This window comes from Wickerhamiella sorbophila (genome assembly GCF_002251995.1).
Source record: "Wickerhamiella sorbophila strain DS02 chromosome Unknown contig3, whole genome shotgun sequence".
Taxonomy (NCBI): Eukaryota; Fungi; Ascomycota; class Dipodascomycetes; order Dipodascales; family Trichomonascaceae; genus Wickerhamiella; species Wickerhamiella sorbophila.
In genome coordinates this window covers 272,987-288,464 of record NW_020194004.1, presented here as the reverse complement: position 1 = coordinate 288,464, position 15,478 = coordinate 272,987, and the positions used below count along the sequence as shown (strand labels likewise).

At 51.0% G+C, this 15,478-nt stretch overlaps 6 protein-coding genes across 6 annotated transcripts; 5 read left to right on the top strand and 1 right to left on the bottom strand.

The window, feature by feature from the left end:
* Nucleotide 1: 1 nt before the first annotated feature.
* On the top strand, nucleotides 2–1,220 carry B9G98_02008 (Sensitive to high expression protein 9, mitochondrial; the record flags this gene model as incomplete). Its single annotated transcript, XM_024808565.1, has 2 exons — nucleotides 2–883; nucleotides 957–1,220. The coding sequence occupies 2 exons, from the start codon at nucleotides 2–4 to the stop codon at nucleotides 1,218–1,220; spliced, it is 1,146 nt and encodes a 381-aa protein (XP_024664333.1).
* A 265-nt stretch (nucleotides 1,221–1,485) lies between these two features.
* On the top strand, nucleotides 1,486–5,055 carry B9G98_02007 (Protein kinase C-like 2; the record flags this gene model as incomplete). Its single annotated transcript, XM_024808564.1, has 1 exon — nucleotides 1,486–5,055. One exon carries the CDS (start codon nucleotides 1,486–1,488, stop codon nucleotides 5,053–5,055), a length of 3,570 nt encoding a protein of 1,189 aa, XP_024664332.1.
* Nucleotides 5,056–5,525: 470 nt separating this feature from the next.
* B9G98_02006 (Serine/threonine-protein kinase ATG1) lies at nucleotides 5,526–7,754 on the top strand (the record flags this gene model as incomplete). Its single annotated transcript, XM_024808563.1, has 1 exon — nucleotides 5,526–7,754. One exon carries the CDS (start codon nucleotides 5,526–5,528, stop codon nucleotides 7,752–7,754), a length of 2,229 nt encoding a protein of 742 aa, XP_024664331.1.
* Nucleotides 7,755–7,986: 232 nt separating this feature from the next.
* Nucleotides 7,987–9,339, top strand: B9G98_02005 (Protein gar2; the record flags this gene model as incomplete). Its single annotated transcript, XM_024808562.1, has 1 exon — nucleotides 7,987–9,339. The coding sequence occupies one exon, from the start codon at nucleotides 7,987–7,989 to the stop codon at nucleotides 9,337–9,339; it is 1,353 nt and encodes a 450-aa protein (XP_024664330.1).
* Nucleotides 9,340–9,939: 600 nt separating this feature from the next.
* On the top strand, nucleotides 9,940–11,781 carry B9G98_02004 (Sphingomyelin phosphodiesterase 2; the record flags this gene model as incomplete). The annotated part of the gene is made up of 1 exon (XM_024808561.1): nucleotides 9,940–11,781. One exon carries the CDS (start codon nucleotides 9,940–9,942, stop codon nucleotides 11,779–11,781), a length of 1,842 nt encoding a protein of 613 aa, XP_024664329.1.
* A 197-nt stretch (nucleotides 11,782–11,978) lies between these two features.
* On the bottom strand, nucleotides 11,979–15,275 carry B9G98_02003 (U3 small nucleolar RNA-associated protein 22; the record flags this gene model as incomplete). The annotated part of the gene is made up of 1 exon (XM_024808560.1): nucleotides 11,979–15,275. The coding sequence occupies one exon, from the start codon at nucleotides 15,273–15,275 to the stop codon at nucleotides 11,979–11,981; it is 3,297 nt and encodes a 1,098-aa protein (XP_024664328.1).
* Nucleotides 15,276–15,478: the final 203 nt, after the last annotated feature.

The window sequence follows — 15,478 nt, the reverse complement described above, 5'->3', positions numbered from 1 at the left end:
TATGTTTCGGCTATTGCGAGTTCCAGGAGGCTTTTTGAGGCCCGCTCGTTGTCGCTACATAACGAATGCAGCACCAAAACACCAGCTTCCGTCTGAGAAAGAGGCGAGAAGATCGCCGTTGGGCAAGAAAACCACCGCGTTTCTAGATCGGACCCAGCTCAAGATAATGGCGGTTTTACAACGAGTGAACGACGTTTCTGGGTACAGCGAAATCGAGAAACTGAAAAGACGAATTGCCGAGGCGGAAGAGAATGCTAAGAAAAGTCGAGAGCTCCGGGAATCTGCCAATGCAGCCTATCAGCGAGCGGTGACGGAGCGGTCAGCGAGCCAGCGGGAAGTGAACGAGCTGTTACAACGAAAACACGACTGGAGCTCGCAAGACTTAGAACGGTTCACGCAATTGTTTCGCGAGGATCATCTAGTGGAGCAGCGGGTTCAGCAAACGAAAGCCGCCAGTCTGGAGAGCGAGGCTCACTATGATGCCTGCCAAGCCCAACTCCACCAGCTGATCAGTTTAAGATACCGTGAGGAACAAATATGGAGTGATAAAATTCGACAGGTATCCACATGGGGCACCGTGCTACTTATGGCTTTTAACGTCTTACTATTTCTTGTTGTGCAGTTGGGTCTGGAGCCTTGGAAGCGACGCAGGTTGGTAGGGTCCTTTGAAGAGAAGGTACTGTCTGCGCTTGATGCTCGGCTCCCCGCCGAGGCAGCCGACCCCGTTCAGCCTGAGGAAGTGGAAGAGCCTGTCATTCAGCCTGCCATTGAGCCTCCTCAGCCCCCGCAAACACTATGGCAGAGACTGCAAGCTCCTGTTGTCGTGTTGCAACCCTTCGAACTAACTGCTTTGTTATCCTCCGCACTGGCTCTGGGAGTAAGCGTCGGGATGTACATAACGATTAAGTAAGGGGAATTTTTCACTTCCTTTAATGACGAGAAAGCAACTGCCTCAGGTGCCTTCGCTCAAAACAAAGCCGTCGCGATTTGGCAGAGGCGGTGGAGCGACCAGCCAGAGCAACGGCTCGTGCGTAGGCGTGCTGAGCAACCTGCTCAACTGCTGGGCGTCCTATGCAGAGGGTGCTTCTCAGTGCGTGGCCTTGGAGCAGGCCGTCAAGGATTGCATGCTGAACCGCAAGCACGGCCGCAAAACCACCGACAGCATGGGCCGCGATTCTGCCCGACTGCTGCCCAAGATCAACCCCAAAGCCCACGATTAGATGGTCACGACTCTACGACCTGTTGTATATACGCCCGGCAGGCATTCCTGTAACCGAGTTATAGGCTAAATTATATGCTAGTTTTTTATGCTTGTAGCATGCCGCAGTAGCCAGCTTCCCCTCCTTCCCAGGGCACGCCTGCTCACCTGCTCGCTGGCCATCGAGAGGTTTCAAGATGAGTACGTCACGTGACGCAAGAGCGCTTAGACTCGCGACCACCTATCGTAGGATTTGTCATCTGTCCCGTGCTGTTTGTTGTCGCTGAATGCCTTCGCAGAGGAGTTCGAATGGCGAGGACCACGGCGTCCTTAGCGATGTTCAACAAAGAATCATGCGCGAAGAAGTGTACATTGAGCGCTACAAGGCAATGAGGCGGTCCACCACGAACCCGCAAGTCTTGGAGCAGCTCGAGCTAGGTATTCAGCAGGCGGAGAAGGCAATCCGCTACCTTCAAAGCAAGATGGTGGAGCTCCAGGTGAGCCCGGGTAAGTCTGCCGCCTCCACTACTGCGGGTTCTGGAGGCTCCGGGGAGACTGGTGGCGCCGAGGCAGCAACGGGCTTGACCCTCACGACATTGCCCAAGAACTTCACGCGCCTCACCCTGCTCAAAGATGACAACAAGTTCATGGGTCCTCTCATCCAGCAGATGCTCCCCCAGCTAGAGTTCAAGCTCAGTCTCGAACAGCAGTACAAGGCTGGAACAGTCAAGCTCCAGCACCTCTATCAGGAAGAAGGTGACCGGCGCTCTCGCGCGGACGCTGATGCCAATTTGCGGGAAAGTGCGGCGAAAATTGCCCTGCTGACCCGTGCTCTTAAACGCTATGCCGATATGAATATTGAGGAGGTCGACGAAAAGGTCTACGAGGAGATGAATACTCCTAATGCCCGGCGGCCCTTCACGGGAACCCTACATGTCACCGTCCATAAAGTCGAGAACGTTGACCATACTCTTGCTTCCCCAACCTCCGAGACTATGGTAAGTATGCGTATCGAAAATCAGGTCGTCGCCCACACCCGTCCTTCCCGGCAGTCTGTGTTCAACGAGGAGTTCCATATCGCCATTGACAAGGCTAATGAAATTGAGTTCGTCGTCCATGATGCAGATGGTGAGGAGTGGCTTCCGGTTGCTCTTATTTGGATGCGAATCAGCGACATTGTCGAGGCTATTCGTCGCAAACGTATTGGCATGGAATCCGAAACAGGCTGGGCTAATGCGGACACTATTCAGGCCCAGCACTCAGATTCAGCCAGCAGCTCGACTTTGGTCAGCTCTAATGGAGCTCCTTCTTCGAATGCCACGGGAACAACTCTTAGCATTAAACCCACCGGCTCGACTGTAACAGACTCTTTGAAGGATCCCACTGTGGAGGGCTGGTTTATTCTTGAGCCCGTTGGCCGCATCTATTTGCGTTTGGGCTTTGACAAGTCGACAAGCGGAGTGCGTCCTGTCTACGCACGTGACGGCCTAGGTCGTCAAAACGCCGTTCGCAAATACGATGAGACTCAGGAGGTCAAAGGCCACGAGTTTGCCCATATTCAACTGTACAATATCATGCGCTGCCCTATTTGTACTGATTTCATGACATATCCGTACCAATGCCAGGAGTGCAACTTTGCCTGTCATCGCAAATGCGTTTCTAAGGTCGTCACCCGCTGTATGGCAACTTCGTCTGCAGAAGACGACGCGGATGAACAACTCAACCACCGTATCCCGCATCGTTTCGAAGCGGCAAGCAACATGCGGGCAAACTGGTGCTGCCATTGTGGTTCTATTCTGCCGCTGGGCAAGAAAAATGTTCGCAAGTGTGGAGAGTGTGGTATCATGTGCCACGTTGGATGTATGAAGTATGTCCCTAACTTCTGTGGCATGCCTATGGAAATGGCGTCTCAAATCATATCTGAAATCAAGTCCACTCGTATTCGCCAAGCTACGAAAGCTGCTGCCGGTACAAAACCATGGCAGACGTCCTCACCGAAATCTCAGACCACCCAAGTGGCCCCATCTACCCAGCACAAGCATTCTCAGAAATCAGGCTTACCATACGCACATCAGCAGCAACTCCCTCAAGTTCCTTATAAGCCTTATGCATCTGGCCGCATCACAAAGAATCTGTCTCCCGCTGCGTCGCCCGCTCCCTCCAGCCGTACCGAGCCAATTCGTCGTAAGCAGGTGGGATCTGCTCCCTTGCCTCCTATTCCTGGTTCGAAACAGGAAGGCAAATGGTGGGATGAGCAGCAATCGGCGGAAGCATCGCTGCCCAAGGTGTCCTCAACAGCGTCATTTGATCAGTCAATTGCTTCGCAAACACCGCCGATTTTAGCACCTGTTCCTCAAGGCCAACAAATTCCACAGTCTCTATCTGTTGCGTCTGATCTTTCTCTGGCTTCTCAACTTCCTCATGTCTCTCAGACGCCTCAGGCCCCCCAGGTCCAGGCTCCTGAGACTACTGAGGTTTCTGAGGCTCCCTCGAAAGCATCCGAACCACCTCAAGCGTCCAAGGCTTCCCAGCAACCTCCGTCAATTCCTCCTCCGCAGGTAAGACCACCTGTTCCTGAGCCCCGCTCACCCCCCAAGATGAAAGCTCCTGAAGCGCCTACGCTTCCGAAACAACCAAAGGCACAGGACTCGAAGACGACGACTACTATGCCCGATGCTGCGGCTGCTGCCGCCGCTGCTGTAGCTACGGCCCAGAGAGGATCCTCCAACAACGCAATGGCCGATCTTCAGGCTGCAGCATCGGCTGCCCTTACACAACAACGCCGTCAGTCCGATGGCCCCATTGATAGACCATACTCCATGGTTGAGCCAGCAGGGTCCAAACGCCGGCGCCGGAAGGTTGGTTTGGACGACTTCTCATTCCTGGCCGTTCTTGGTAAAGGTAACTTTGGTAAAGTCATGCTGGCCGAGTCCAAGCAAACCAAGAAGCTGTACGCAATCAAGGTGCTGAAAAAGAACTTCATTATTGAGAACCGGGAGGTTGAATCGACGCGATCCGAAAAGCGAGTGTTTTTGATTGCCAACCGGGAACGCCATCCCTTCCTCATCAACTTGTTTGCATGCTTCCAAACTGAGAACCGCATCTATTTTGTGATGGACTTCATATCCGGAGGTGATTTGATGCACCATATTCAAAAAGAGCGCTTCTCTGCCAAGCGGGCCAAGTACTACGCCGCAGAGGTTCTGCTAGCTTTGAAGCATTTCCACGACAATGATGTTATTTATCGCGATCTCAAACTTGACAATATCTTGCTGACGCTGGACGGCCATATCAAGGTTGCCGATTACGGTCTATGTAAAGAAGATATGGGCTTTGGCAAGACGACGGGAACGTTCTGTGGTACGCCCGACTTCATTGCCCCCGAGATTCTCCTTGATCAAAAGTACGGCCGCAGCGTCGACTGGTGGGCGCTGGGTGTTCTCATGTACCAGATGCTGCTGGGCAAGTCGCCGTTCCGAGGCAAGGACGAGGACGAAATCTACGACGCAATTCTCAGCGATGAGCCCTTATACCCTATTCACATGCAGCGAGACTCTGTGTCCATTCTGCAGCAACTGCTCACGCGAGACCCGCAGCGTCGTTTGGGTTCGGGACCGCGCGATGCACTGGAGATTATGGAGCACCCGTACTTTGCCGACATCGACTTCGATGCACTGCTGAGCCTGAAAATCGAACCCCCCTATCGCCCCGAAATCGACAGCCCCACTGATGTCCGCTTCTTCGACACCGAGTTCACGTCGGAGTGTCCAGCGCTCACGCCCATGAATAGTACTCTCACGCCCAATATGCAGGAGCAATTCCGTGGGTTCTCGTATATGAACGGAGACGTAATCTAGTTATTCTATTCCTCATTTTATCCTATAAACTTTGTGCAAAGCCAAAACATTCTAAACCGCTCCTTCTCTCTGCGGTCATGCGAGGCGGATGGGTAAGGGCCGTCATATGGGCCAGCTCCGGATTCAGGCTGGCATGTTACCGAAACAGTCATTACGAACAGTGAGTCAGCCGGAGCCCGCACGCCATGGATGGCTGCCAGATCGACATGCCGGAGGCTGTGTGATCGGCTGGCGGGGACCAATCCGGGCTCAGAGGCGGCTCAATTGGCTCTATTTTGCCGGTAAATACGCTGGCTAATTGTCCCATTTTTCTTATCGGCCCGTTATCGGGCTGCGGTAATTTCTCCCAAACGCAGTCATACAGTTCCGACATCCTCAGCTGGGATATTCTTAATAAATCGTTCAGTACCCAGACCCTCCACTCCCCCCACATAGCGATTGCCGCCACAATAGGCCGAATACATTGAAAGATGTCAAGACAACTTGATCTTGGCGCGTTCACTCAGGGTGAACGCATAGGAAAGGGAAGTTTTGCAACCGTGTATAAGGGACTGCAGAAATCAACAAATACGGCCGTCGCCATCAAGGTCGTCCACAGAGCCCACCTCAACAAGGACAAGCGGCTGCTGGACAATTTTGAGGCTGAGATGAGAATTCTTAAAAAGCTCAAGCATCCACACGTCGTTAGTCTGATTGAGGTTGTCCAGACGCAAACAGACTTCCATCTCGTTATGGAATACTGCTCGTTGGGCGACCTGTCTTATTTTATTCGCAAACGCAGCCAGCTCATACGCACATTACCACTGGTTGCTGCAATGTTTGAAAGATACCCCTCGCCAGACTGGGGCGGTCTCAATGAGACGGTCGTTCGCCACTTTCTCTGCCAGCTCTCCAGCGCCCTAGAGTTCTTGCGCGCGAACCACCTCGTACACCGCGACATCAAACCACAAAACCTCTTACTACGGCCCCCGGCAAAATCAGAGTCCGCTGCTCAAGAGGCTGGATATGCGGGACTCTGGGAGCTCCCGGTCCTGAAGATTGCGGACTTTGGTTTTGCCCGGTTCCTCCCGGCGACCTCAATGGCCGAAACTTTGTGCGGCAGCCCCCTCTACATGGCGCCAGAGATTCTCCACTACGAAAAATATAATGCTAAGGCTGATCTCTGGTCGGTGGGTGCTGTGGTCTACGAAATGGCCGTCGGTAAGCCCCCGTTCCCTGCCGTCAATCACATGGACCTTATCAAGAAGATCGATTCGGCAAAAGATAATATCAAGTATCCTGCTGATACAGCTGTTGGTGAACAGGTGAAGCAATTGGTATCGGGGCTGCTCAAACGGTCTCCAGCAGAGCGTATGGGATTCGACGAGTTCTTCGCCCATCCGGCTCTGGACGTAATCGGTAACGGCCCTTTACGCAGCCAAGAGATTGACGAGAATATGTACGTGTCGGAGTATATTGCCCAGGCAAGCAAGGACCAGCTACCGCAGCCGGACGACGTTGCCGCCCCCTCGTTGCCAACCACTCCGCTTATTCGGTCGCAAGTGCTCACCGATTCGCCCACTAGCCGCCTTGGATCGTCTCCTGGCTTGCCCGTGTCGCCAACGGCAATGGTGTCTCCACCGCTCTCTGCCGCCACCAGTCCTGCAGCACCTCGCAGTGCTGCGTCCATGGGGTCCAGCTACGCAGCTAGCGGTGCTCGATCGGAACGATCAGACGACGGCTCTTACGTCCTCATCGAGAAACGCACAGTCGAGGTCAATGCATTGGCCGACGATCTGGCAAAGCCTGCCAAGGCTCCGACACCCAAGCGCCGGCTTTCTATCACATATGGTACCTCACCAACCAACGCACTGGCCCAAGCTCTCATTAAGTCATCTGCGAGACTGTTTGGCGCCAAAATTGACTCGGTCAGTGGAATTAATGCCCCATCACTCCGTCGTACAACCCAAGCATCTACTGGTGCAGTTGCGGCTGTGGCTGCCCAGTTGCCGAGCCTTACTGAAGATAGCGAAAAGACCCTCGCTCAGGAACTCAGCGATCTCGCGGCCATGGGAAAAGTTGTTGGTCTGTATGCCGATATCAAATTCAGTGGAGTTGAGTCGCGTGTCGAATCCTCAGCTGCATCCCGGTTCCAGGTTTCGTCTCCAGTGTCAGACCCAACCCTGCAGGATGTCCTTGCTCAGGAGGCGCTAGCTTTGTACCTCAAAGCTGCCAGCTTGTACTCGCGAGCTATGGAAAAGGCACAGAAGTGGTGGGCTGGTAGTGACACGCCAGTAGCAACTCCGACGATCAACAACATTGTCCAGTACATTCGGGACCGATTCAACGAGACAGTTGAGCGGGCTGAATCTGCACGTCAATTGATCCTGAATGGCGCGGAAGACAACTTCTCCCCGGCGCAGCATGTTTCAGCGGAGAAGTTGCTGTTCGATCGTGCCCTGGAGATGGCTCGAGCGGCGGCAGTTCAAGAAATGAGCTCCAGTGACCTGGCGGCCTGTGAAGTGAACTACGGAACAGCTGTGTGGATGCTACGTGCGCTGCTTGATGGAAGCAAGCCAGACGAGGCCCTGAGCGTGGACGACAAGACAATGGTTGATGCGTTGATGGAGAAGATCGCCTTGCGTGTTCAGGCTCTCAAGAAGAGAATCGCGTCGCTACCCCAGGCCAACAGCACTAGCCGCCGCGCGCCCACACCGTGAGATACTTCTTCTCATTCTCATTCGCAAACATATAAATGTATTTATTTTTTGATATTTAATAATGATATTCCCTATGCAAACAAGACAATTGCCTTCCTGCGTCGATGTGGGGAACAAGCGTCCCTTATCGTCACGTGATACAAACTAGGGTTGGTAGTCACGTGATGAACACATCTGGTTTGGGACGGTTTATAAAAAAAATTATCTAAGCGAAATTTTTCATCTCTACAGCATGGGTTCTAAAGAAAAGTCTGTGTCAAAATCTGCTTCTAAAACTAGCAAAAGCAAGAGCGAGCCTAAGGTCAAGTCCAAGGTAAGCAAGAAGGCCGAGTTGAAGAAGAAGGAGGAGGAGTCTGACTCTGATTCCGACTCTGATTCCGATGCTGATTCTGATTCCAGCTCCAGCTCCAGCTCTAGCTCCAGCTCTAGCTCCAGCTCTAGCTCCAGCTCTGACTCTGACTCTAGCTCTAGCTCCAGCTCTAGCTCCAGCTCTAGCTCCAGCTCTAGCTCCAGCTCCAGCTCTGATTCCGATTCCTCCAGCGACTCCGAGTCTGAAGCTGAAGAGCCCAAGAAGGAATCCAGCTCCAGCTCCAGCTCTAGCTCCGAATCCGAAGATGAGGAGAAGCCTAAGAAGGAGTCCAAGGACTCCAGCTCCGACTCTGACTCCAGCTCTAGCTCTGATGACGACTCTGATGACGATGAAGAGAAAGAGAAGAAGTCCTCGTCCAGCTCGTCCAGCTCTTCCGAGGATGAGAAGCCCTCTAAGAAGCGCCCCGCTGACGACGCCGAGGAGTCTACTCCTTCTAAAAAGCAAAAGACTGACGGCCCCGGTGCAACCGTTTTCGTTGGATGCTTGTCCTGGAACGTCGACGACGCTTGGCTCTACGAGGACTTCCAGTCTACCACTCCCGGTGTTTTGAGTGCTCGTGTTATCACTGAGCGTGAGTCCGGTCGCTCCAAGGGTTACGGCTACGTTGACTTCGACACCGAAGAAAATGCCACCAAGGCCCTCGAGACCATGAACGAGCGGGAGATTGATGGCCGTGCTATCCGCGTTGATTTGTCCAATTCCGAGCGTAAGGCCCCTGTCGAGCGTGTTAACACCCGTGCTCGCCAGTTCAATGATCAGCTCTCCGAGCCCTCGGACACTCTCTTCGTTGGCAACCTTTCCTTCCAGGTCAACCGTGACGAGCTTTTCGAGATCTTCGGCAACCACGGTAACGTTCTCACTATCCGCGTCCCCACCCACCCCGAGACCCAGCAGCCCAAAGGCTTCGGCTATGTTCAGTTCGGTAGCGTCGATGACGCCAAGGCCGCTTTGGAGGCTTTGAACGGTGAGTACATCAGCGGCCGTGCTGTTCGTCTTGACTACTCCGTCCCTCGCGAGGGCGGCTCGTTCGGCGGCAACAACAACCGTGGTGGCTCCTTCGGTGGCAACCGTGGCGGCAACCGTGGCGGCTCGTTTGGCGGCCGTGGTGGCAGCCGTGGTGGCAGCCGCCAGAGCACTCCTTCTCGCGGCTCGCCTGGCCCCAGCAATTACTCTCCTCGTTCTGGTGGATTCCAGGGCAAGAAGACCACTTTCTAAAATAATTTATTTATAGCGAGTGTTAGTAGGATATTATTGAAGTTTTGTTGCCTTTCATACTTGGGGTTTACGACGATTATTCGTCCTGTCCTGAATGCAGGGGCACGCATACTAGTCTTTGAGCAGTTCATCGCACACAACTGCCCTTGAATGTGTTTCCGAGCTCAACAAACTGGTGCGGATGTCAGGCTGCGACCACATCGCTTTGTAGCAGTCGTCTTTTCACAAACGTCCGACCTGCCTAAACAGGTTAAATCTGATAATGCATTCGCAGCTCCCTAATAATCATATGCAGGTCCGACCACGATGTGCATGATCCGATGAAAGGAATCTGTGAGGCACGACACGAACGATCTGCATTTTCAAATAATCTTCCCGGATAATATGGCCCTGAGAGTGATATGGACCTATGTGTAACTTCTGGGGTGCTCCAGTCGGTCCAACCCTTGAATTGTAAACCGATTGACTTAAACTCGCGTCCGAACAAGGTCCCATGTGGAGCAACCCGGGTTTGGGTATGAAACGTCTGTTTCCGTCGAATCCGAAACAAAGCTATTATAAATAGGTGATACATGTCTTCAATTGTTGCAGACCAAGTCAATGAATCTGTTGGCTCTTGCTGTTTTAGTCTTCACGGTCGTTGCTACTCCAGTAGACCGCGACACCAACTCCACTGGTGGCTTAATCGCACAACTGAAGCTTGAGCAGAACACATTCACATGCGGTGCTTGTAAAGATGTGCTCACAATTCTGCGGACTGCCTCCAGAAATCTTCCTCGGAATATGGCACTCAGGGTCGTCGAGAAGGCTTGCACATCTGGTTTGCTTGCAGGCTTTTGCCAAAACTTTTTGAATAAAGTTCCTGGCCTTAGCGGCACCCTTGGTTTGGGTACTGATTTTCTTGATGCTATTGAGATCATGGATACCCAAGGTCAAGATGGTGACTATTTCTGTCATTTCTTGCTTGGCTCCCTCTGTCCTATTCCTGAATTTCGCGCCCCTGATGTCTCAACCCTTATTCCTGCTAAACGTGAAAACCTTCCTCCCCTCCCTGAATCCTCAGGTGGTACTTTCAAAGCACTGCATATCTCTGATATTCATTTGCAGAATAGCTACGTTCCTGGTGCCCCAGGTAACTGTGTTGGTATGGATCTTGGCGGTATGTGCTGTTACAATGGCGCAGTTCAGATGCCTGGCAAGCCCATTGTGCAGGCTCCCGAGATCGGGTATTACTACTGTGATACGCCTCCTCTACTGCTCGAGAACGCTTTGGCCAATGCTGCTGTCAACCAAAGTGACTATGATTTCTCTATCTTTACAGGTGATGCGGTCGACCATGGTCTCGTCTTCTTAACTAAAGAGGAAATGATACAAGAAGAAATTGACACCTTCACATCGCTCAAGAGAAACTTGAACAATATCCCAACCTATCCAGTTCTTGGCAATCATGATTCTTGGCCGTACGCCCAAGATCCTCCTTCGAATTTGAAAGCCGGCGACCGATACCAATACAACCGTAATCTTATGGAATATTTGTGGTCCGATGGGTGGCTGGACAGTGATGCTATAGACGATGTTCGTCACCACGACACCGCATACTCTGTCATGGCTAAAGACAACCTCAAGATCATTGCTCTGAACACTAATTTCTGGTATCGTTTCAATCTCTACAATTACAACAACCTCTATGAGGCTGATACGTCCGGTATGTTTCAATTCCTCGTCGACGAACTCGATGACTGCGAGCAGAATGGTAAGTTTGCCTGGATCATCGGACATGTTCCTCCTGGTGGGCTTCCCGACGATGCGGTACCTGTTCAAACTTGGGTTTTCACCCAGATTGTTGAGCGATATAACGATAATATTGCTGCTTTGTTTTTCGGACACACCCATCAGGATGAGTTCACTGTAATGTACGCCGGCGATGGAACTGCCAAGACGATCGAGAATGCAATTAATACAGTTTGGGTTGCACCTTCTATTACTCCACTGAGTGAGTACAATCCTAGCTGGAGATATTATGTTGTGGATGATAAAACCTATCAGGTTATGGACTCTGTCACCTACTATGGTGATATTTCTAGCGGGTCCCAGGTTAACTGGCAGTTCGAGTATAGTGCTCGTGAAACTTATACCAAGTATTTCGATTGGGATGAGAACACACCCCTCAATGGTCAGTTCTGGCATCAAGTGTCGACTGGTATTCGGGATGACCCCCGGATGGCTCAAGAGTACTCTTCGTTACAGTATCGTCGCACTAATTACGCTCCTCTTTGTCACGATGAAAATTGTCGTATGGAGAACTACTGTTACACATCTTCTTTCAATACTATCAACGGTATCAAATGCCGCTCTGGCAACAGTAAGCTATCCAAACGTACGATGCTTCAACCAAATGTACCTATGCCTCGTCCTGAGCGCAAAGACAAGCACGTTGCTTAAGCACGCTCTATTTTGTACAAAATTCTAATAACTATATTCTAATTGTTCCCGTGTTTGTACGGAGGTCTCCTAGGTTATGACCCCTACTTGCCCCGCATACCCCTCCATCAGGTAGGGGTATGAACGAGAACTATCTGTACGATTTATGTAAAGACGAGAAATGCAGCTTAAACTGCTTAATATATTAGATATTTACACTAATGGAACAAATCTCCACCCATGCGTTTGATCTCGCTCAAAAGAGCCGACTTATCAAGAATAACTTTGCCGTCACTGGTGGGTGTCACAGGATAAGGAAGTCCAACACGGAATTTATGAGGTTCTGTGGCTGTGCGATTCCAGATTCCGGCAATGACTTGGTTTTTATTAAGCTTATCATCAAGGGAACCACTGTAAAATAAGACGATGCTGCTACCATATGTCTCTTTGATGTCATTGAAAAATTCCAGCCCAACATTATTACCAGATTTGGCGAGCTTGGAAGCATCACTGACTTGCAAGTTTTTGTAGCCGGCCGATGACGATGCCGAAGGATTGCGGAGATTCAAAACCACATCATATTCACTTGTCGACGTCTTGAAGGCGCTGCCGAGACTTGCAGAAGTGAGTTTGCGAGCAGCGCGAGCAAGGCCAGTCAAGCGAGCAGCAAGCAAAATTCCCGTAGTGTTACGAGGAAGCGATTGGGTCCACAAAATACCTGTTTGATCTACCTTTGTTGCAATGAAAAGTGGACTCAAGGTAAACGCTGGGTCCTGCTGGCGTTGCTTTGTAAAATTCGCCGTCAGTTTATGGTGGAAAGCCGGATCCATGCGAACGCCTTCGACCTGCAAAGACTCACTACGTTCAACGTCGTAAATCAAAGGATCCTCCTTCCAGTTCCAGTGCTGCAAAAAGTCCAAAGTGCGCACAAAGGCGGTTTGAGCGCTTGATGGTGGGGAGTATGGGGCAGAATCCAAGAATGGTTTAAGAGCCAAAAGCTCGATCATTTGTTCAGTGAAATGGCTGGCGAGCATATGCTTTTTACACCAGAGCTTCATCAAACGAGCAGCCGTGGAATACAGAGGATATCGTAAAGCCATAGTCACAATCAGGCGATGATGATCTGCTCCAGCTTGACCGTGACGTTTCATTGCCAACAACGCGTTTTCAGGGAGGTTGCTAGCAGCGGCGATGTCAAGATCACGGGCCGTGATGATTCCAAATTTGAAGAAATAGCCCTGAGGTGTTTGAACAATCAAAAATCCACGTTCTTCGGATTCGTACCCAGGAATAGGCTCCACACCAACCACAGGATGATACTTTGGCTTTAATTCTCGGATAGTCTCTGCAACATTGATCAGGAAGGCAGTTTTAGTTTTCTCTAAAGCACCAAGCTTTGACGGCCATTTCCTTGAGGTCTCACAAACCATTACTGCCGTGGCAATACTGTCATCACCACGCAAATCGTACGGAACAGGCTCTTGCAGAGAGGTGTAACGCAAAGAAGCAGACGTGCCAAACACGGAAGAGATACGCAGTGGCAAGTCGGATAGATCTTGAAGCATCAACGAACACTCATTAAATGCCTGAATTTTCGCCTGATAAAGCGCTAAAGACGGTAGAGCATTGCGAGCCTCGTTAATAGTAGGGAGCAAGCGCGTGATAGAGGGCACAGAGATAAGACTGACACCGAATTTGTAGTCAAGAATGTAGCGCGCCACGATGAGGACAACAGGAATGTTAACCTCCTCGACTTTCCAAGCAACAGCCTCCTTGATAGTGCCATCTTGGAAGCGTCGCAAGTTGGAGATTGGACCCCAGAACTCACGGAATGCCTTGCATTCGGACTTCTCACTGGCATCAGGACCCATTGTAACACGTTTATCACTATGCTCAACATCCAACAGAGCACGTACACTGAGTATAACTGTGTCGGGAACGTCAGGTGCGGGGGTAGACAGTGACCATTCTGATTGTGGTGAGCTAAACACTGCGAAATGCTTGATTCGATCGCCCCACGCCTGATTTAGTGTACTGTAAATCTGTTGAGTGGCAAAGCCGATCACAGACGGCGAAACCGCGCGTTCAGCAGTATCAAACTCAGTTAGGGGGAACGTCACATCGAAGCTAATATCGAAACGGAGCTGGGACTCATCAGAGCGACGCAGGAACAAGTCAGTGAATCTATCACAGGTAACGTCGGACAAAAGCTCGGCTGTGACTTTTGCATCGTGCTGCAAAAGACCATAGAGCCACTCAGGAGCGTCGGCTAAAACGTTCAAATCATTCACCCACAAACCAGGCAGTGATGATGAGGTAGTGTGCGAAGACACGTTAAGAGCCAGCTCTTTGTCGGCTAAAAATAAAACGGTCCCTTTGAACAGCTGATAAGAAGAATAGCCCTGAAGAAGGACACGCTTGCCAGCTGGGCCTCCGGAAAGTAGCCCAGCCATCAACAGGGCAAATTGAAGGTGGCCGAACCCCCCAAATGCAGGATCAGCGCTATAGCCTCGTTGGCGCAGCCAAAGACGGCCTAGTTTGCAAGCATCTGTGAAGGCAGCAGAATAGGTTGATGCAGTGTGCAGCAAACGCAGGATTTGCGAATGATAAACATCAGCCAAAATTGCCGAGTTATAAATTGGAGTAGGTCCCTCAGTATCGCGAACACAGTTGCGGTCAGCAGCAAGTTTTCGGGTGGGGAAAAGCTCTTCCTCAACACCGAGATGGATCATGATGTGAAGATGTTTTGACAGTTTGCGGTCGGTAAAATCAGCACGAACAACTGGTTTGAGCACATTTCCATTCAAGTAGCGATAAGATACACGCAAGTCTAGTTTTGACGAAGCAATGGCTTTGGCGACTGCTGCCAAATAGAACGCCCGTTTGTGAAAATATCGATAATTGAGGTAATCCTTCTGTTCAAACAAATCAGAAGGCATTGTCAATAGTAAATCAATGCCGGAACTTTCAGGCTGTTTAACAACGGTCTTGAGCGAGTAGCTGCCAATCACATTGACTTCGACAGGCGGTGCAAACGCTAACTGATACTTGACATGCTTTGAGCCATGGAAAGGGATGCGAGTTGGGAACTTTTTCGAAGCAGCCTCTGCAGACAAAGGACCAATAGATTTCGCCTGTGAAATAACTTCTTTCAGGGCGAAAAGCTGCTTGTTTGCAAGCGAGCACATTCTGTCGTCCAACTTGATCTCGGCCAGAGTTTCATCAATCTGCAGCTTGAAAACATTTGTTTTGAAAAGCTCACTTGTCTCACGAGCAATACGGACTTCGGCACCGCTCAAAGTATGTTTGGCGGGGTGTGTACCGTTCGAAGGCCTTTCGGGTACTTCTTCCTCAAGCTCCTCTGGCTGACTTTCGGGATCAGGGGATGATTCAACATCAGAACCCGAATTTTGGAAGTCCGAATCAACAGAAGAAAAGTCTTCTTCAGACAGTTCCTGTAACGAATGGACTTTTTTGGCCGGTCGCTCTTCAGCGCCAGACTTTCTCTTAACCATGGTGGTTGACGTAAGCGGGATCTCACAGGAAAAATTCTTTTTGGGAGTGAGTGAGTGTGCGTATTCAGCTCAGGCTGCCTCGAGCGCTCGATCGATCTGAACCCTAACCACACAACGAAGAAAGCCGCGCTCGGCAATCACGTGACTCGAATCTGCTGCGGGAGCCACAAAAGGATTGGTGTTGTAAGCATGTTCTCTCCAGT